The sequence below is a fragment of the Sinocyclocheilus rhinocerous genome, unplaced genomic scaffold (assembly GCF_001515625.1).
Source record: "Sinocyclocheilus rhinocerous isolate Xijiao unplaced genomic scaffold, SAMN03320098_v1.1 scaffold947, whole genome shotgun sequence".
NCBI classification, from domain to species: domain Eukaryota; kingdom Metazoa; phylum Chordata; class Actinopteri; order Cypriniformes; family Cyprinidae; genus Sinocyclocheilus; species Sinocyclocheilus rhinocerous.
This window is the reverse complement of record NW_015632550.1, coordinates 185,073-199,604: the sequence shown is the minus strand read 5'-3', so window position 1 is coordinate 199,604 and position 14,532 is coordinate 185,073. Positions and strand designations below refer to the sequence as shown.

Below are 14,532 nucleotides of genomic sequence, written 5' to 3'. Positions count from 1 at the left end.
GGCGATCGACTGTCCTGCAAAGTTCAGCTCCAACCCTAATCAAACACACCTGAAGCAACTAATTAGGGTCTTCAGGATCACTTAAAAATTAAAGGCAGGTGTCTTTGATTAGAGTTGGAGCTAAACTTTGCAGGACAGTCGATCGCCAGGAGCAGGGTTGGGCACCCCTGCTTTAAAGGGTAGAAATGTCACAACATAATACTATTAAACAGAAAGTGATGGACAAATTATATGTTTTCAGAGAAAAGAAATTACATTGAAAACATAATCAAAAGCAAAATTAAGGTGTAACTCAATATTTTTAATGACACAGTATAATAGTATAATGGTGATTAATGCAATGCCATTATTTCACATCATGTCACATATTGTAACGAATAGTCCACTGAAGGCGAGTTGAAGTGAGAACCCATGTGCAGTTTATTCAGAAACGCGATCCAAAATCCAAACATAATCCTAACAGAGACTTGACTTGGCACAAAAGAGGTGTCTTTGATTAGAGTTGGAGCTGAACTTTGCAGGACAGTCGATCGCCAGGAGCAGGGTTGGGCACCCCTGCTTTAAAGGGTAGAAATGTCACAACATAATACTATTAAACAGAAAGTGATGGACAAATTATACGTTTTCAGAGAAAAGAAATTACATTGAAAACATAATCAAAAGCAAAATTAAGGTGTAATTCAATATTTTTAATGGCACAGTATAATAGTATAATGGTGATTAATGCAATGCCATTATGTCACATCATGTCATATTAGCGGAAATTACAAAGAAATACTTTTACTTAATTTATCAAATAAATGTTTTTTACATTACATAATCAGAAATCAATCTATAAAAAGTTTCAGCATCATTTTTTTTTACTTGATTGCAAAATCAGCAGTACATTATGTGAACACAAATAGGCACCATTATAAGAATAAGCCTGGGAAAGATAACCTAAAATAACCTCAAATAAATGTTTCCCTATCTTAACCTGTCATGTTTCATTCCCAAGCTTAACTGCAGTAGCCATATGTTCTTTTACGACCACTCCTGATCTAACCAGTCACGGCACACATTAAATGAAATTTCATATTGCTGTCAGATAACTGCTGTAATCATCCTCTTCATGTTGAGAAACCATTTTACCTCTTTAAATGGTCTATTATGAACTGAGCAGCAGCTGTTGTAGTAGGTAACAGTGCGACAGTGCGGAACAGATGGTTTTGTATATTCAGAGAAGTTCTGTTCACTGTAAAAATGAATTATCAATACACGACAAGAACTATGGGAACATGATGGCTACTTATATCAGACAATGAGGGTCACATGACAAGAACAAACCAATGGGAAACAAGACACATGACTAGGACTACCAATCAGAACATGACACATACACAAGGCAGAGATACATGAGGGAAGGGAAGCATGACACTAACAGCAGGAAACAATTACAAAATAAAAGACATGGAAAACATGAACCCAAACACCACATTACACATATTAGCGGAAATTACAAAGAAATACTTTTACTTAATTTATCAAATAAATGTTTTTTACATTACATAATCAGAAATCAATCTATAAAAAGTTTCAGCATCATTTTTTTTTACTTGATTGCAAAATCAGCAGTACATTATGTGAACACAAATAGGCACCATTATAAGAATAAGCCTGGGAAAGATAACCTAAAATAACCTCAAATAAATGTTTCCCTATCTTAACCTGTCATGTTTCATTCCCAAGCTTAACTGCAGTAGCCATATGTTCTTTTACGACCACTCCTGATCTAACCAGTCACGGCACACATTAAATGAAATTTCATATTGCTGTCAGATAACTGCTGTAATCATCCTCTTCATGTTGAGAAACCATTTTACCTCTTTAAATGGTCTATTATGAACTGAGCAGCAGCTGTTGTAGTAGGTAACAGTGCGACAGTGCGGAACAGATGGTTTTGTATATTCAGAGAAGTTCTGTTCACTGTAAAAATGAATTAGCATCACTAATGTGAGTGTGTGACAGGAGGGTCAGAGGGCCCATTGATGTCAGAAATGACCCTGCTGGTGTGCTCTTCTATTAGCATGACTTTCCAAAGACCCCTATTCAGTCAAAATCCCTATTAACTCTTAATCTATGTACAGTTTGGAAGCAGTAACAGTAAAGCAAAGCAAGGTGTAAAAATCTTTTTCTGTTTTCTTACATCAGTTCTTTCTACATTACATTCATCTTGTTTGTATTATATAAGAGGCCCATTTTGCTTCATAAGTTGCAGTCAATCTATGATGAATTATTCATGCATGTGGGGGAGTTGGTGTTGTTTAATGTCTCTGGAAGAAGATAAATAGGCAGAGAACAAAATGAATCAGCAGTGACTTCACTGCACACAGAATATTTCTCACCCTTCAGAAGGCATGTATAAAGTATAGAATTAGGATTTACATGTTAACATTTTAAAAGGGAAATGCTTAAGTGAGAACAGAAATATGTCTTCCCATGTATTTCCAAAATTACTCTAAATGTTGATTTTTGCATTTTCTAACAGAGGACATTTTTTCTATTTGTCTGAAAGTGGCACTGCAAATACAAGTCCTAGTACCCTTACTCAAATGTAATAAATGTACATATATTACCCTTATGTTACAAGTGGACGGGTAGAAAAAGTCAAATACAGTAAAAAAAAAAAAAATATATATATATTGTGCCAAACTTTATCTGTATGTAGTTGAAAAATGTATTTTGTCAGCTGCTAAATAGCTGAGGGAAATAATTGAGTATAGAGACGGAGAGAGATGACCCGTGTAATCTTTGCTTTCTAAATTCAACACTAATGAATAGCTCATTGATTTCCTTTATGGCTGCAAAGAGAGCTGCCCTGTTTTGCCTGTCTATAGCCCATTAAAGCTCTTAAACACTGTTGATAAATGGAGAACTGTTCAGGCACTATCACAGATGCCCATTGGAGGTCCTCAACAGGCACCAGGAAGCTTTGAGTGAGAGCACTTTTTATCCCAATGAATTATGAAATCAGAATGTACATTAACTTTTCATTTCTTTATTTGTACTCTGTTTTCTGTCAGCACCACTAAGATTTACTGTAACCCAGCATGTATCTACAGTGTCAGGCAGCATCTCAACACCTCTGGTTTAACCGCATTAGCTCATTAACATTAATGGTATAGATTTATTATGCAATACAGTCGCACAGCTGCTTCTCTCAGAGCTTAATCCCCTCTTTCAGAGCTCCCTGATAAACACATTTCAGATTTTCAGACCAACGTATTTCTGCAGGGCTTCCTGGTTTGAGCCTGTCAAAACAGAACATTTACATTTGTACATTTGATGACAATGTACAAATCACTATAGAGTAAATTGTGTGTGTGTGTGTGTGTGTGTGCGCGCGTACAGGTTTTTCTACACTGGTGGGGACTTAAACCTGAATGCACACCAACTCATGGGGACTTGTGTCACTGTGGGTACCTAAATTGAGGTCCCCATGAGTACAGAAGCTTATAAATCATACAGAATTAGTTTTTTTTTTTTTTTGAGATTGTAAAAATGCAGAAAGTTTTCTGTGAGGGGTAGGTTTAGGTGTAGGGTTGGTGTAGGGTGACAGAAAATAAATAGTTGGTGTTGTTTAATGTCTCTGGAAGAAGATAAATAGGCAGAGAACAAAATGAATCAGCAGTGACTTTACTGCACACAGAATATTTCTCACCCTTCAGAAGGCATGTATAAAGTATAGAATTAGGATTTACATGTTAACATTTTAAAAGGGAAATGCTTAAGTGAGAACAGAAATATGTCTTCCCATGTATTTCCAAAATTACTCTAAATGTTGATTTTTGCATTTTCTAACAGAGGACATTTTTTCTATTTGTCTGAAAGTGGCACTGCAAATACAAGTCCTAGTACCCTTACTCAAATGTAATAAATGTACATATATTACATATGAAATATATTGTCATATGAAGTAAAAACATATATGAAACCTATTAGAAATTGGAACAATTTCATATAGTAAAGTATATATCCAGCCCATACAATTATGTATGTGTAATACATTTTTGGATATATGTCATGTACATGTACATCCATCCATGTTGATATTATATAAGTAAATATAAAATATAGACATTGCTAGGAAATACGGAGCAGGTTATTGTTGTGGGCCCTGGTTGATCATGTTTCATTGATTTCTGTACTCTGTAACTCCATCTCTTCACAGCATTTCTCCTTTGACTTAGATAACTGTTAGTGAAATAACTCTCTCCTATGATATGAGCTATGTGGGATGTTTCAAATGTAACTGCTTTCACAAGGTTAAAAGGCCTTGGGAGAGTCTAAGGGAGTCATAGAAAATAATTTCAATTTCAAAGTCTTTGTTCAATGATACATGAATATGAATGATAAGAAAAATGTTTGAACTGTGTGTATGTCCATTAAACTTTGAAGATTTGAGCCCAACCTTGTGTGTATCAGTTCTTCCCATGATCATGCATTCTTTGGTGAGGGAAACTGAGAACTGCTGCGCAGTGAAGGACAGATTTATCTGTTTAATCAAACAGACATGTAATGGGCAATGTATGTCATATATTACATTTGCATATGGGTAGTTTCCAGTTTTCATTCTGTTGTTTTAATGATTGTTAAAAGTGAAGCTGATCATTGAACATTCAAAAAGAGAAATGTATTTGTTAGTGGCTGTAATTAATCTCTCCATATTACAGTACAACAGTCTCACCGCATGTCACATGACGTGAGTGTGAAGGTGGCTTGTCATGGACGGCCAGCTGATTTAATCTGACATGATTCTGTCGCAGTGAGGTGTCAAGACACCAAATACATGAGCCTCACCTCTCGGGGAGTTGATAAAGCGCTAAAATATTATCAGTCTGAAGTAGTTTATGTGGCCTTATAACTCCAAAGAATAATGCTTCTCACACTGAATATGTTCAGTGTTCAAATACAGTATTCAAAATGTATGTGTTTATCTAGCATACATAAAAATCAAAGTAATGATGCTAGAAAGTACCAGTTGCTATAATGAATTACGACAAAACATGTAATCTCTCTTTCTCCCCCTACAGGCTGCTTCGAGTGTTGCATCAAGTGTCTGGGCGGCGTCCCCTACGCCTCTTTGGTGGCCACCATCTTGTGCTTTTCGGGTGTGGCTCTGTTCTGCGGCTGTGGGCATGTGGCACTTACGGGCACTGTGACCATGGTGGAAAACCACTTTTCTCGCATCACCTCTGACCATGCTACTCTCACTGATGTGTAAGTGTGTTTGAACAAACAGCCATTAAAATGCACCAAATACCATAAATAATAACTTCCCAATGATAGTTGTTCATTTATTTGGATTGCTACTGTGAGTTGCTTGAGGTGTGATGATTATTAGAGGCATACTTAGAGAGATGAAAGGGAAAAAAGCACATTTTGAGTTAATAATTTTCTACCTGTTTGCATACATGTCTATGACATGGACAAGGGATGAGTATGTGGTGAGTAATGACCTCTAGAATGCCAGCAAATAAGTGGCAGTGCTTTCTGTTTCATCATGTCATCTGGAGCTTTACTGGGAAATTACCTTTTATTTCCTGTGTACATCTTACTGTCAGTGGCCCTGTGCCATATACACAGTACCACTGATAAAATCTGCCAAGAATGCATCTGTATCCTCTACATAAAAGTCAAATTAATCACTGCTGCCATTGTTTACTGAGGAGGAACTCTGGTAAATGTGATCTTAAATAAACTATGACTATACTTTTGTATCATTTCATCTAAACTGGTACCTTTTCATGCATGTGAATTTGAAAGGATCAAGAGCGTTGAGAATTTCTAATGTTGAGAAATTCATTCCCACCTTACAACTCTCACGTCAATACGTTCACTATAGCTAAAAGTTTTATTTTGTTATACAGGGTTCAGATTTTGCAGTACATCATCTATGGAATTGCCTGTTTCTTCTTCCTGTATGGCATCATCCTGTTGGCTGAGGGCTTTTACACAACCAGTGCTGTCAAAGAGATGCACAGCGAGTTCAAGACCACTGTGTGTGGACGCTGCATCAGTGCCATGGTGAGGCCAGAACGCACATACAAGCATGGACATACAAATACCAACCCAGGCTCATTGGAAAAACATCTCTCTCTCTCTGTGTGTGTATATATATAATTTTTAATTTAATTTGGGGACCAATTATGACTATTAACTAACTATTAACTGTTTTTTGCCTCAAACTCCTAATTTGCTGCTTATTGATAGTTAGTAAAGTAGTTTAGGTATGGGGTAGGATTAAGTGCTCTTAAATAGGGTCATGCAGAATAAGGCTTTATAAGTACTAATAAATAGCCAATATGTTAATAGTATGCATGCTAATAAGCAACTAGTTAATAGTGAGAATTGGTTGCTAAGCTAAAATGTTACTATACTTTAACTGAGGAATGAAATGAGCAGTGCAATCTTTGAGAAAGGCATAAACATAGGGAAAAGTGACATACATTTATGTATAAAATTGGAGGGTAATTTGAGAATGTTATTTTGCCTTATATGTCAGTTAAATAGAAATAATATTTTAGGGTTTACTGTAACACTCTAAAAACTTAAAGTAACAAATGAAGCAGAAATTGGTCAGTGATTCAGAAATTCAGGCTGATTATTTCATCTTTAAAAACAGGAAAACAAAAGATTATGTTAACTATTTTGGAGGGACAAAGGGGAAAATTTAATATTAAATATTAAAATATTAAAATATTTTTAGGAAATGTCCTTACTGGTGACTCATTCTGAATAACTAACTATTAACTGTTTTTTGCCTCAAACTCCTAATTTGCTGCTTATTGATAGTTAGTAAAGTAGTTTAGGTATGGGGTAGGATTAAGTGCTCTTAAATAGGGTCATGCAGAATAAGGCTTTATAAGTACTAATAAATAGCCAATATGTTAATAGTATGCATGCTAATAAGCAACTAGTTAATAGTGAGAATTGGTTGCTAAGCTAAAATGTTACTATACTTTAACTGAGGAATGAAATGAGCAGTGCAATCTTTGAGAAAGGCATAAACATAGGGAAAAGTGACATACATTTATGTATAAAATTGGAGGGTAATTTGAGAATGTTATTTTGCCTTATATGTCAGTTAAATAGAAATAATATTTTAGGGTTTACTGTAACACTCTAAAAACTTAAAGTAACAAATGAAGCAGAAATTGGTCAGTGATTCAGAAATTCAGGCTGATTATTTCATCTTTAAAAACAGGAAAACAAAAGATTATGTTAACTATTTTGGAGGGACAAAGGGGAAAATTTGGCAGTTAAAATATTTTTAGGAAATGTCCTTACTGGTGACTCATTCTGAATTAAGTCATAATAATGAATTGATTTATTGAACACACAACCTGAATTCATGTCTCTTCATTTAGACAGGGTCATGTGAACAAGTGTCACTTCACAGTGTTTTACTAACTCCCCAAGTGCAAATAGCAGCATCATGCTTCAGTCATTTCTCACATTATTTTATGAAGAACATTTCTACATCAGTAAGATATCCCAAAGATATTCATACGGATGCAATTATAAGGTGTTAAGGAGACCAATTGCACAAGGTTGCCATGGAAACACCAGTGGTACACGCAAGAGTGTGGAGTTCAAGACCACTGTGTGTGGACGCTGCATCAGTGCCATGGTGAGGCCAGAACGCACATACAAGCATGGACATACAAATACCAACCCAGGCTCATTGGAAAAACATGTCTCTACCAAATGTTATGGCAACTCCAAAAACGTACCTACACATACATCAGTTCAAGTTTCCAGCTAAAATGAACACTAGAGGCAGTAAAACACAGACAACTTTTATAACTGTTTAGGATTCAAGTATGATGGTAGGTTATTGATTCATAAACACTTATTTTCACACAGTTCCTTGCACAATACTGCTATTATGACTTCCGACACTTTTACTATAATGCATGATTTGGAAAAACACATTTTGATGTTTGCATCACAAAATCAGCTCCATATGTTTGGTGTATGTTTTGACAGCGTAAACTTGCTCAGAATCTCACCTGGTACAGCATTGTATGCTCAACATGTAAGCTCATACGAATGCATTTCCTCCCATCCATAAACATTAATGCTAGATTTGGCACATTAACACACATATATGCCCACTATACATACATAGGCCAACCCCAACCCTTGAGGACAGATCTGGCACGATCAGTGCTATATGCCCCAATTGCTTTAATAGCTACAGATGTCCAGTAGCATCCATCTTTTAAGCCTTTAGGCCATATATGCATGTGCCATGTGTAATTCTGGAAAACATATGTGTATGCTCACAAGAGTGACTGTGATAATCAAGTGGCAGCACATCTAAGGTGATCTGGCAGTAAATAGGTCATGATTCTGGGTCACATTCATACTGTATGCACTGCAGGATTTACAAACTATGAGATTATTCTAGTCATCACGATATTAAATATATGGATATTGAATGGATATGTGAGCATGAGGGGCTAACTGCCAAAACCTTCTCTCTCTCTCTCTTTTTTTTAAGTTTGTGTTCCTCACCCACATTCTGGGCTTGGGATGGCTGGGCATTTTTGGCTTTTCTGCGGTGCCCGTTTTCCTGTTTTATAACATGTGGACCACATGTGGAGCCATGAAGTCCCCTATTGCCAATCTCACCTCTGTGGACAACATCTGTGTCGATGTGCGACAGTATGGTAAAAACTTTTTCCTCTTTGTGTGTGTGTGTGTGTGTGTGTGTTTGAAGCTATTTTTAACAAGCATTATATAAGCACTCTATGTCACAAGCAGCATGCATCTCCCCTCACTCTGTTGTCTCTATTCTTCAGGTTTGCCTGACCTACGACTAACACTACTGGTTTAATTAAGCAGTTTACTCATGGAAATGAAGTTTGTGTTCCTCACCCACATTCTGGGCTTGGGATGGCTGGGCATTTTTGGCTTTTCTGCGGTGCCCGTTTTCCTGTTTTATAACATGTGGACCACATGTGGAGCCTTGAAGTCCCCTATTGCCAATCTCACCTCTGTGGACAACATCTGTGTCGATGTGCGACAGTATGGTAAAAACTTTGACCATCCTTAATCGTGAATCAGTGGATAATACTTGGTTATATTTAGTTGCAAATCAACATCACTTTAGTGTAAGGAGTGAGTTATTCTAATGGAATGTAGCTGTTGAGATAAATCTGTCAGTGCTAACTAGTGTACACTTCCTGTTACAAATACAATCAGATGTTTCCTTTTCTGGCATTCACTCAAATCCCTACCAGTGGGAAAATGAATGTGTATATATATTTAATAATCTGTAATTAGTCATTGCTTTAGTAGTCCTTATAACTTTTTACTTTAGATTAATGTATGTAATGCATGTAATCATTTTCAGGAATCATCCCATGGAACGCTACTCCTGGTAAGTTTGAAGCTATTTTTAACAAGCATTATATAAGCACTCTATGTCACAAGCAGCATGCATCTCCCCTCGCTCTGTTGTCTCTATTCTTCAGGTTTGCCTGACCTACGACTAACACTACTGGTTTAATTAAGCAGTTTACTCATGGAAATGAGTTTGTATGAGCATTGAGAATAATAATAAATGTGGTTGGTTGAAGAATATCACATGTCCAAATCTCTGGTTGATGCAACTAAACTTGCATGTGTAACACAGCCCATTCTCAGGAAACAGTGCCATTTATGTCTGAAACTGTCAGGAATTTTGTATGTCTTCATTCTAGTATTGTATTCATTTTGAAAAGGTATTTGCTGTACTTTCAAGAAATCGTAATGCTCTTCCTTTTGACAGAATTTTCATTGTTGAACTATTCCTTTAAAGCAGGGGTGCCCAACCCTGCTCCTGGCGATCGACTGTCCATATTTAATAATCTGTAATTAGTCATTGCTTTAGTAGTCCTTATAACTTTTTACTTTAGATTAATGTATGTAATGCATGTAATCATTTTCAGGAATCATCCCATGGAACGCTACTCCTGGTAAAGCCTGTGGCTCCACGCTAAGCGACATCTGCAATACTAGTGAGGTAAATATACCTCATCTGTCCCTGAAGATCACCACATATGCACTGACAGGAAGATCTTTTCTTTTTCATGTTTATATACCTGTAAAGCCTGACACATGAAATAATCGTTTTTTAATGGATTTTTTTTAAATGGAACAGTTTATTGAAACTTTAGACAATATCTAAAAAGAATAGGCTTGCATGTGTTTATGTTGAGCTTTTATGGCTCATATGGTATGATACACTGAGAATATAGAGGGGGGAAAAAACAGCTCAATTTAGAAGCTAAAAAGCAAAAATATGCAATTTGGTGCTTATGCTAATATTTAAATGGTCAAAAAGTGAGATGAAATTCTGATTGCTTGTAATGTAAATCAATTAGATCTTTACAACAGTATAGCAGTCGCAGACTATTTTCATTAAAAGATATAAATATCAGATGTCACTCTATATGCTAAATCCAATAATATGTCTGAAAGAAGATATTTAAATGCTTAGGTTTTTTTGCTCTGTAGTTTCAAAACATATAATGCAATGCAATACAATAATGATTAAACATTCCTCAAAAGCCCGATGGATAATATTTGATGCATTTGAACATGATTTTTCAAAAAATGTTGCTTCACTTCAATAAATGTCCATCTTGAAATATTACTAACATCAAAGTAATTCCTATGTTTACTTTATAAAAAATCAGTAAAGATTTCACAGCAAAAAACAAACAAAAAAAAACTGTGAACAACGACCTGCAGGTGAATGTTTGTACAATTATCAATTATCAATTCGACAACAGAAGGCATGTAGTAGATTGTTATTCAAGAGGTTTGACAGCAAATTTTGATCATGCCCTCTGTGTATCAATTATGATACAGTAGGCTTTTAGGGTTAAAGACAGACTTTTAAGGAATGTTAACTTGTTTCAGTCTTGACAGACCAGAGCAATGTAAAACATGTTTATTTTTCGCCTTTAGAAAATATACTTTTTGAAAGTATGACAGGTACATTTTATTTTGAATGAGTAATATATTACATTTTTGTGAGGCAAGGTGTGTAGCTCTGTGTTAGTTATGTTTAATGGATTTCCTAAACTCTTTTCGTTACGTAGCATTTCATTTACCTCAGGCAAGTTATCAGTGTCCACAGCTCGTTAGTGCGCTATAAATAAAGTCTAGAGAAGAGCATTTCGTGAAATATCAGACTATATACTCATTATATTTTACTTTACCTGTTAGTGATGTTTTAATTATTTAATTTATGTTTAAATAAATCTGTTATGAATCAAGTTATAACAGCCACTGTGTAAATGAATATTTCAACAACAAATAAAAATTGCTCCCTATAGTTTAGAGCATAAACTGAGGTAGATTTTTATCCCTAAGAAAATTGTAATTATAATTGAATTTATTTAAAGAAAGAGCCATTTAAATTTTGTTTTATTAAACCACTGTTTAATAAAAGTAAAGCAATTTTTTGTTTAGTTTTTTCCCACTGCTATACCGAAACCATACCGAACCGTGACGTCAAAACCGAGGTACGATACCGAACCGTCATGTTTGTGTACCGTTACACCACTAATATATACACATATCATTTCAGTTAAAGTTTAAGTCACAAAAGTTTATAATAGAACAAATGATGCATATTTTTAAAAGACATCACAATAAAATAAATATTATATTATACCTTAGATATACAGTAAACCATATATATTATTTTTTTCAAAATGTAATATATATAAATATAATTTCTTATAAATAAATAATATAAAGTTGGTCCATTTTTTTCAATGTATTCCGATCAACTAATATTGATTTCTGTGTGGTGCAGGTATAACAATTCACTGAGATTTAGTTACTTTAGTGATTCAAATTAATAACTAATTAATACTGTCTTAACTCTTATAGCTGGCTTTGGCTAACTAACCCACTCATGACTAATCCTTCCCTCCAACTGTTTCTTCCTCTGTCTTTCTCCCTCTCTGTCTATTTTGTCTGTCTCCTCCCCTGCTCTACCGTCCACAGATCCACTACCTGATGATCCTGGCAGCAAACTGGGCCTATCTCAAGGGACTGTGTCAGCAGACTCATGCCTACCAGGACATCAAAACCAGAGATGATCAAGAGCTGCAGGATGTGCAGTCACGCTCCAAGGAGGGTCTAAACTCCTCCTACTCATAAACAGTTCTCCCAATTCTGATCTATCCCACCTCTATCTAACCTACTCTAGACCACACCAAAACACACACACACACCTGCCACCCTCAAATGAAACACTACGCAAACTAACACTGCTAAGCGCTGCGCTATCCTGACTATACATCATAATAGTGGTATAAGTTGGTTATAAACATGTCAGACAAGTTATTGAACATCTGTAACAAATGATGAGTGGAATCATGCATTAATGGTGATATGATGTGTTTTGCTCGTCTACTTCATGGTACAAATTACCACTGGTATAAAAGTGTATGTATTCTAGTATTGTGCTGTCATTTTGCAAGTATTTTTGAATTGGTAGAAAGTGTATGTACAGTGTAGAGTCATGGTTATAACTAGGTTATGTTTGGTTTTATGATGCATTGTCTTGGTAAAGCGCTGCTTACATAACAGACTGTCTGCACTAACTCCTCACAGACATTTTGCAGGAACTTCCTTTTTCTGTGTGTTTTATACATACTGTATATAAATATATATAAATGTGTGAAAGTGAATGAATGTTGTTTTTTTTGTTTTGGTTTGTTTTTAATTATGGGTGCCAGGTTGTGTATTGAAAATGTCTGTTTATCTAGAACCTTTCTCTGGTCTCTATGGCTGTCTTAGATTTCTGAATTCACCACTTTTCCCAATTCTCTTTCTTAATTTATTTTTTTGGAGGGGGTGGGGGACAATACCGGTTATTGACAAATTGCACTACTCTTGTAATAGAAAGCAGGTATATTAACACACACACACACACACACACACACATGCACATACAGTGGAGGGATGTTTAAAATGATGTTTTCTCAAAGCTGCCAAATATCATTATCAAGTACTCAACCTTCAAAATGATATTCTGAAAACAGTATCTGACCAATATAATTCTGACTGGCAGAACAATTTAGATGTTTGTTTAATTAATGGGAAAAAAAATCAACTAATACTAAATTATTTACTAATAATAATGTCTTAACAGAAACTACCCTCACATCTATACAGATGATATGCTTTCCTTCAGTTTTGTTGATAAATCTAGGTATTTTTCAGTCTTTTAGAATTTGTTTTTATGGCAAGATGTTTACCATGAGTTTAATGAGATGATTGTGACTTATTGCTATGTGGACGTGAAACTCTGAAAATGGTTTGAATTTACAGTCAAATAATGCAGCCTTGTTTTTGCAGTGTATCTTTTTCCTAACTGGTCTCTCTCTCTTTCTATTACTACTTTTACAATATGACTTTTTAATAATCTGTCTTTTAACTAAAATTATTCTTTTCTGTAATGTCTCTGTAAATATAAGCATGTTAGTATTGTCCACATATACAGTTGTTTAATAGCAGTTATATGCCACTTCTTGCTGTATGCTCAATTCTGTTAAAGGGAGCTTACAGGGATGTGTAAAATGTTGATCTATTACCCTGCTTTTGAAAAAGAAGATGTGTGCCTGGATGTTCTATTGTTCCCTGATTATTGCATGAAGGAGAGATATTTCATTTTGTTTTGAAGTACTGTAAGTGATGTGTAGTCCATTGTTCTAATGAACTACAATTGAAAGTGTCCCACCTCTCCCCGAAAAACAAACCACTGTAATGTTAGAGGAAATTGTACTCTTAGATGTTTCATAGTCGATTTTAAGTCAGATGTTTTATGAATCCTGTATAGTGATTTTTGTAACCTTCTCTAGTAAAATATTTTCTATGATCTATATGATTAACTGTTTTGTGTTTATTGTTATTATTATTATTTTTTAAAAAGCACCTGTGCAAGAGTTTCATTTTCATATCTTGGCAATGCGGACTTATAACTGCACTACATTGCAAGGTAACCATCATCATTTCTAAATCCTTCTCCAGTTTGAGTATTTGAAATGGTTTTTTTTTCTAGGTGCGCCACCTGGTGTAGGAATGAGAACATGGCGCCATTTATTTATTTATTTATGCTAAATTTCTCCAAATATGAAAAGTATTTTTGATAATCTAACTCATGGATCAAAAAGAAATCTGCATAAAATCATGTGTAAAGCCCGGGTCAAAATAAACCTGAATGGTCTAACATTTTTAATAGTTATATCTTTTTTTGATAGTCCTGGCGCATTTGCAAATTGTGGTTCCTGCACTTAAAACTATGCATTTAAGTATGTATCTCTTCTGGGTCAAAATGGACCTGAATGCATAGTGAGGGTATACTGCACCAAACCAAAGGCCACAAGAAAGTTAATCTGAGTGAAAAATCTTAACTTGGTTTAACTGTGCACAAAAAGGTCAAATTGTACTGAACAATATTGCTATTCATCTTTATTA

The 14,532-nt window shown here is 35.1% G+C and overlaps 1 protein-coding gene across 1 annotated transcript in view; it reads left to right on the top strand.

The window, feature by feature from the left end:
- Positions 1–13,937, top strand: part of LOC107742638 (neuronal membrane glycoprotein M6-b-like) — a 32,736-nt gene extending 18,799 nt beyond the window's left edge. Inside the window, exons 2-6 of the mRNA XM_016555693.1 lie at positions 5,073–5,259; positions 5,910–6,066; positions 8,549–8,717; positions 9,981–10,123; positions 12,055–13,937. Of these exons, the coding sequence (XP_016411179.1) occupies positions 5,073–5,259; positions 5,910–6,066; positions 8,549–8,717; positions 9,981–10,123; positions 12,055–12,210 (812 nt within the window). The 3' untranslated portion in view covers positions 12,211–13,937. The remainder of the gene's footprint in view (positions 1–5,072; positions 5,260–5,909; positions 6,067–8,548; positions 8,718–9,980; positions 10,124–12,054) is intronic.
- The last annotated feature ends 595 nt before the right edge of the window (positions 13,938–14,532 follow it).